Here is a 7,092-nt window from a genome sequence, read left to right as displayed (position 1 = left end):
TTTACCTTTGCCCTCACGGACCTGACCGGCACCCGTAGATTTGGTTTCTGCCGCCTCCGGGCTGGTGCCCACAGTTGTCTGTGCATCCTCAGGTGTGGAATATAGGGGTGGCCGGGTAGGGAAGACCTTGACCTAGGGATGCTTCATGGACCCTGTCATCTCTCCACAGCCACCTTCCCTGGTTTGAGGTGTTCTACAAGCTGCTGAACACAGTGGGGGACCTCCTAGCTCAGGACCAAGTGAGACCAGGTCCCCTCTCATTCGTGAGGGAGTCCCAGCCCCCACCCCACCAAACGGGTCGGGACCCCTGCTCAGAACTCTCAGGCCTGACCTGAGCCCCTGGGCTCCTCCCAGGCCATCCAGTCTGAGTCAGGGCCTTCAGAATCCCGGACCTACGTTCTGACTCAGACATGCCACTCCCACCCAGGTCCCGGAGGTTGAGGAACTTCTTCTAAATCTGCGGCAGCAGCCACCGCCGGGGCCCCAGGCCTCAGTGGAGCTGGTGAGTAGTCCCCTACCACTGGCGGTGGGACCCCAGGTGGATGGGGAGGCTGTGCCCCAGCCCTGAGGACCACACAGCTACAACCTCTTCCCCAGGGCAGCGGAGTGACGATCTCCAGCGCGCACAACATCCCGCCCCCTGCCCCCGGAAACAGCAGGCCGGTGAGCGGGGCCGGGGATCCTGGAAGGTTGGGCCCCCGGGTGGGGCCGGGCCAACCCCTCATTGATCGGTTCCCCCGCCAATCCCCCCACCAGCTTTCCTGCTTCGTGGCCCCCGACCCTGGCCGCCTGCCATCCATTCCTGAGAACGTGAGTGGACACCTGGGAGGAGACCCTGGGGGCGCGAAGGAGTCCCGAAACCCGCAGGGGCTGCCAGATCCTCTAGTCCCTCGCGTCCAGCGCTTCTCTCCGTCCTTCAGAGGAACCTGACAGAGTTGGTGGTGGCGGTGACCGATGAGAACATCGTGGGGCTGTTCGCCGCGCTCCTGGCTGAGCGAAGGGTCCTGCTCACAGCAAGCAAGCTGAGCACCGTGAGGCGGGGCCAGCCGGGGCGGGACGGGGCCGGGACCTGGCTTCGCCCCTGGGGGCGGGACGACGGGGGCGGATTCCTACTCTGACCCGTTCGGACGACCACCGAGGGCAAAGTCAGGGCTCTGCCCTTTTGAAGGTCAGGGTTGAGTTGAACTCTGGCTCTGTCCTGATGGGGGGGGACTTACAGGGGACTGCTCTGTAGCCCCCTCCTTATTGGGAACTCAGAGTCCAGACTCACTCCACTGTGGGCCATAACGAGACTGGCCCTGCCCCTCTGGAGGGTGAGACTCGGGAGCGACTCTGAGTGAGAAGACAGGGAGGGTGGAGGCTGACTGTTGGCTCCACCCTAGGGGCGGGACCAAGGGGGAGAGGCCTCCCAGCTCCGCCTATTTGTGGGCGGGGTCAGTGGAGCTGAATCGTGGCTCCACACCCTAGGGGCGGGACTAGGGCGCGCTCAGTACGAGCCCCGCCTCTTTCGGGGTGGAACCCGTGGGCCGAGTTGTACCTCTACGCCTAAGAATTGGGATCCCGGAGGGTTGTATGTTAGCTCTGCCCCCTAGAGGGAGCCACTAGGACGTTTTGAGTCCCGGCTGCACCTGCTCCAAGCACTGTAATTTGCCGAATTCTTTCTTGGTCTCCACGTGATTCCCAAAGGGGCCTGAGTTTTCACTCCTTACGGGGTAGTGGGTGGGAAGTTGATGTGGGTGGGAAACGGAGATGGGATAGCCACCGTCCCAGAGACAGTTCTTAAAGCGGGGGTTCCAGGCCCTGACTCCACGGACCCCCACCCGTTCCCAGCTGACCTCGTGTGTCCACGCGTCCTGCGCCCTCCTGTACCCCATGCGCTGGGAGCACGTGCTGATCCCCACACTGCCGCCACACCTGCTGGACTACTGCTGGTGAGAGGCGGGGGATGAGGAGGGGCAGGGCCTGGGAAAAGAGGCCTGGGGTCCTGGGGACCCCGGGGTGGCACCTGCATAACCCTGCCCCCTTGGTCGTCTGCAGCGCCCCCATGCCCTACCTCATCGGAGTCCACTCCAGTCTCGCCGAGGTGAGTGGGAGCGGAACTGGACTGCGGAGCTGGTGGAATCCTCCTATCTGCATCCCCGGATACCCTCCACCGCTAGGGATGCTCGGGACTCTGAGCGGCGGTACCCCCTTCTAACCCCCAACGCAGAGAGTGCGGGAGAAAGGCCTAGAAGACGTCGTGATGATGAACGTGGACTCCAATATCTTAGAGACGCCCTTCGACGACATGCAGGCGCTGCCCCCAGATGTGGTCAGTGTCACCCCCTACCACCCTCCTGCGGCGTCCGGGGGCCCGAGGCCCCACAGCTACCCGCTCATCGCTGCTGTCTTGTCCCCCAGGCGTCCCTGCTGAGGCTGCGGCTGAGGAAGGTTGCGCTGGCCCCCGGGGAAGGGGTGTCTCGTCTCTTCCTCAAAGCCCAGGCGCTGCTCTTTGGAGGTTACCGCGACGCGCTCGTCTGCAACCCGGTGAGCAGCAGGGACGCCGAGGCAGAGGCTTCGTGGGGCCTCAGATACCCGTACCTAGCGTTTAGAGAGTGCTCACTCTGTGCCTCCATTTGCTCATCTGTAAAATGGGATCCAGATAGTACCCACCCAAAAGGATGGCGTGAGTCAGTGGATGGGCATAGGCAAAATGCTTGGCTAGTGCCTGGCACATCGTGAGGACTCAAATGCTACGTTTCACTATTACTGTTATCTCATTTAATGCTCGCAGCAGTATTATGAGATAGATGCCATTATGATCCCATTTCACATATGAGGAAACGAAGGCTTGGAGAAGTCCCACAGTGGGTGAGTGTTGAAGCCAGGACTTTGATCTGCTGACTTTCAACTCTCACCACCCTGTTTTTCGCTATTTCATAAAAACTCGAGGGTTCTATCATTTGCGCCTCTGATGCTCTTGTCGGCTCTAGCCTTACAACACAACCCGAACCTGCCCGTTTCTCTCCCTCCTGTCTCCACCCTGGTCTGGTCCCCATTATTGCGCGCGGGGTTCAGCGCGCTCGCCTCCCGAAAGAGTTTCCTCTCTTCTCCTGGGCTCCCACCCTCATCCTCCATAGTCTGCCCTCCCAGGAGCGACCAGAAGTCACCTGTGAGCACCTGAGTACGGTCGCGTCCTGCCTCTGCCCACAGCCCTCCAGGGCTCCCGCCTCCCTTGGAGTAAAAGCCGAAGTCAGCGCCGCGGCCCACAAGGCCCTGCACAAGATCAGGCATACAGCAGGCGCTCAACCAACGCTTGCTACATCGATATATTGGTAGAGTGAGGGAGGCACTGGGGTCCAGGAGATCCTGGGGAGCTGAGGACATGGGTCCTTCTTCCAGGGCCAGCCTGTGACCTTCAGTGAAGAAGCTTTCTTGGCCCAGAAGCCAGGGGCACCCCTGCAGGCCTTCCACCGGCGGGCTGTGCACCTGCAGCTGTTCAAACAGGTGAGCCAGAGCCCCCGGGGCGAGGAGGGGCGGGGGCCCGAGGGGCGGGGCTAGGAACGCAGACGACCTGGTCCTGCGGGCGGGGCTAGGGTCGATCCCGCGGGATCTCCTCCTACAACAGGGTGGGAGCCCCTTACCTGAGGTCCTGAGAGATGAGATTTACTCCTAGGACCCTAGAGAGATATGGGACCAAATTCCAGAATCCGGGGTGGGAATCCGCGCTGGCCTTCGGAAGGGGCGGGTCCTGAGCGTGCACTCTCTTCGCGGGGAGGAGGCGGGCCGCGACGCCCGCGTCCTAGATACCCGGCGGCGGGCGGGACGCGGGAATTTGGGCCGGACTCTTGGGTTCCTGGGAGAAGGTGGGCTGGACTCCAAGGTCCTTCAGGAAAGGGCCGGGTTCTAGGGTCTCTGAAGGCGGGGTCGACCTCTTCCAGGATCACTGAGAAGAGGTGGCGGGTCGGGACTGGCAGTGTCCGACTTCCGGGTCCCTGTGAGGGGCGGGATGCTGACCTGGGGGGAGGGGAGGGGGTTGGGCCTTTGGCTTCCTGAGGCAGGCTCCGGAACTCCTGGGTCTTGGGGACGGGTCGCTTGAGGGGTGGTCTTGAGAGCGAGAGGTCTCCCAAGTCTCTCATTCAGATGTGGTAGTGGCAGCCCTGCGTCGGACTGACCTTTTCCCCCACCCCCAGTTCATCGAAGGCCGACTGGAGAAGCTTAACACGGGAGAGGGCTTCTCAGATCTCTTTGAGCAGGAGATCACCTGCAGCGGGGCCTTCTCAGGTGAGCCCCGCACGTAGCCCCGGAGTCCCCACCCCGCCAGCAGTGCCCCAGCCTGAGTCTGCCTGCCCTGAACACGCTCTCTCCTCACTCCAGGCAGCCTTCGCTCCTACCAACTCTGGGCAGAAAACCTCAAGGTATTAACGCCAAACACTTGTTTAGAGTTTATGTTGGATTAATTTAATCCCACAACAGTCCCTGGGGAGGGTCGTCATTTTGCTCGTTTACAGAGCTGAAGAAATCAAGGCGGAGAGACGGAGAGTGGCTTGTCTGATGTCATACAGCCCTGGGGTGAGGTGGGGTCTGGGGTAACCCCAGATGCCCAAGCCTCTTCCTTGGCATTTTCTCCCCAGAAAGGTGGTGGTGCCCTCCTGCATTCGGTCAAGGCCAAGACCCAACCAGCTGTCAGAAACATGTACCGCTCGGTGAGCTGGGCTAGACAGGCCATCCGCTGGGGTGACAGAGGACATGTTAACCCCACATTCAAAGTGCAAATATTTTTATCAGAACCGAACCAGCAGTTAAACCATTAACAATTCTTCCCACTTTTATTTTTATTTTCCATTCATCATTCTCATTTTTGTCAGGATAATTTCTTTCCTAAAGTTGACAACCAAGTATCCTTCTCAGACACTGCAAATCCTGTTTCTGCCCTTGGCTTTTTCTCCCAAGCCCAAGTTCCCCAAGGTCCATTTCTGCAGTTCCGAATTGTCCATTCAATTTTATTCTTCGCTCGGCTTTTGAACACAAACACACTTTTACGATGTTCTGGTTTTGCCCCTCTGTTTCATTCGGAGATTATTTCCCCTAAGAATACTCCTGTCTTGGTCAGATGGGAAAGAGCTTGCGTTGGCCCCTTAGGAAGTGCGTGGGGGATTGTGAATATATTTATGAAGCACAGACATGAAAAGACGACAAGACACAGCTATCCTAGGGGACGGAAGGCTGAGTTCTCAAGTGCTCAGTCAGATCACCTCAAGTCTAATTCTCTGTCGGCTCTTCCGTAGGCCAAGAGCAGCTTGAAGGGGGTGCAGAGCCTTCTGATGTACAAGGTGAGGCTAATGGCCAGTGGCCAACGGCCTAAGGGGAGTGGGGAAACAGGCTCCTGGCTTACCCTCCCTCTCCCTAGGAAGGGGACCCTGGCCTGCAGAGGGGAGGCTCCCTGAGGGCCCCATCCCTCACCAGCCGCTCAGATCGCCTGCAGCAGCGCCTGCCTATCACCCAGCACTTTGGACAGGTAAGACACCCTGCGCACACCTGGAATTATTGCCAAGTCCCCTTCCCTCCCTGCATCCATCTAAACATCTCACCTGCCTCCCTGACTACCCCAATATCTGGCGCCTGCTTCACATGGCCCCGTGACTCTGCAGCTCCTGAGGCCTCACCCCCCAAATCTTTCCTTTGCAGAACAGGCCTCTCCGCCCCAGCAGGAGACTCCAGCTGGAAGAGACACCTTCCGAGTCCCTGGGGAAAGGGTGAGGCTCAAAGGGGGGGAGGGGCGATGTCGGAAATGGGAGGCAAGGACTGATGGGGATGATGGTCCCCAAGTTCCAGACCCGCCAGAACCACTGGGATATCTGAAGCTACCCATCCTCACCCAGGACACCCCCTCTGAGCCCTGAGGATGCCCAGGACCTGTGGGGAGAGGAAGGTCTGGACAGCAGCTTCCTGGGGTCTGGGGAAGAACTGGATTTGCTGAGTGAAATTCTAGACAGTCTGAGCACTAGATCCACAAGGACAGGCAGCCTAAGGCCCAGCCAGAGCTTAGACTGCTGCCACAGAGGGGACCTGGACAGCTGCCTCAGCCTGGTGAGTGCCCCCGCCCCCACCCCAGTCCTCCCCAATTGCCCAGTCAACTTGCCAGCCCATCCCCTATCTTAAGTCCAGCAGCTTGCTCATCTCCCCACCCCTGCCCAGCCCAACATACCAGGAAAACCAAGATGGCAGCCAGATGAGGAGGACATGCCAGAGCCACAGCCTCACTCCCTGCCTGCCAGCCTGCCATCTCTACAAAGCCCCCGGCCCTCGGAGACCACCAGCTCCTCAAAGAACCTCACTCCCCAGCCACCCTCAGAGGCCAGCCAAGAAATCACTTCTCCATCCCAGTCTTCAACAGCTTCTGCAGAGCCAAGCAGCAGAGGGGCCCCTGAATCCTCTCTCACAGAGCCCTGTCACCAAATCCAACACCTCTCCCTTCCACACGAGGCAGCCGGGGATCCCGTAGTTCCGGAGAGCCCCTGCTCCCAGCTCTCCACAGCACCCCCCCAGCCCAGCCCTCTAGAAAGCCCCCAACTTCTGGCCCCCACAAAGCCCAACTTGGATACCACCTGGACATCCCAAACCCTTGACTCTTCCTCAGATCCTGGTTCCGCAGAGAACACCGGAGCCCAGCCTTCTGAGGGCCTGTTAACAGAGCACACTCACCCCCAGCCCCTCAAGGGACCAGGAGCTCCTAGATCACCTGCCACAACTGCTAACAACTGGCAGGATCCCCAAGTCAGGAGCCGGCCCAGAGTCGCTGAACTTAAAAAGTGTTTTGAAGGTTAGGGATCAGGCATCTGGAAGAGACACCAGTCCCTCAATAAAGCCGTAAGAGCCCACAGCTGGTTTTTCCTGGTGGGTTTACCTGGGATCCGCTCAGAAACCCACCCCATCTGCCCCCTTCCCTGCCGGGGCAGCCTCCAGTTGGCTCCTAAGTGCAGCGAGAAGCCCTTCCTCCACGAAGCCCTCCTAGCCCCTAGGATCCTCACAATCTTCAATTCGCCCCTCTACCGCCTATGAGCCCTGCGTTTGTCTCCTCCACTAAGGCTAATTCCTGCCTCCATCAGCTCA

General features: G+C 59.7%; 1 protein-coding gene across 2 annotated transcripts in view; it reads left to right on the top strand.

Annotated features, from left to right (window-relative positions):
- The window catches only part of DENND1C (DENN domain containing 1C), an 8,619-nt gene extending 1,757 nt beyond the window's left edge, over positions 1–6,862 (top strand). For both annotated transcript variants that reach the window (XM_006904144.3, XM_025043551.1), the window contains 19 exons: positions 1–92; positions 170–239; positions 428–502; positions 598–663; positions 757–810; positions 921–1,031; positions 1,831–1,931; positions 2,038–2,083; positions 2,210–2,311; positions 2,401–2,526; positions 3,382–3,486; positions 4,173–4,263; positions 4,357–4,397; positions 4,614–4,685; positions 5,268–5,312; positions 5,390–5,497; positions 5,668–5,735; positions 5,862–6,069; positions 6,178–6,862. The exon at positions 1–92 is cut by the window's left edge and continues 55 nt beyond it. In XM_006904144.3, the coding sequence (XP_006904206.1) occupies positions 1–92; positions 170–239; positions 428–502; positions 598–663; positions 757–810; positions 921–1,031; positions 1,831–1,931; positions 2,038–2,083; positions 2,210–2,311; positions 2,401–2,526; positions 3,382–3,486; positions 4,173–4,263; positions 4,357–4,397; positions 4,614–4,685; positions 5,268–5,312; positions 5,390–5,497; positions 5,668–5,735; positions 5,862–6,069; positions 6,178–6,807 (2,211 nt within the window). In that variant the 3' untranslated portion in view covers positions 6,808–6,862. The remainder of the gene's footprint in view (positions 93–169; positions 240–427; positions 503–597; positions 664–756; positions 811–920; positions 1,032–1,830; positions 1,932–2,037; positions 2,084–2,209; positions 2,312–2,400; positions 2,527–3,381; positions 3,487–4,172; positions 4,264–4,356; positions 4,398–4,613; positions 4,686–5,267; positions 5,313–5,389; positions 5,498–5,667; positions 5,736–5,861; positions 6,070–6,177) is intronic.
- Positions 6,863–7,092: the final 230 nt, after the last annotated feature.

Source organism: Pteropus alecto, unplaced genomic scaffold (assembly GCF_000325575.1).
Source record: "Pteropus alecto unplaced genomic scaffold, ASM32557v1 scaffold30, whole genome shotgun sequence".
Lineage (NCBI taxonomy): Eukaryota > Metazoa > Chordata > Mammalia > Chiroptera > Pteropodidae > Pteropus > Pteropus alecto.
The sequence above is the reverse complement of the archived record's forward strand: the minus strand, read 5'-3'. Positions and strand labels throughout refer to the sequence as shown.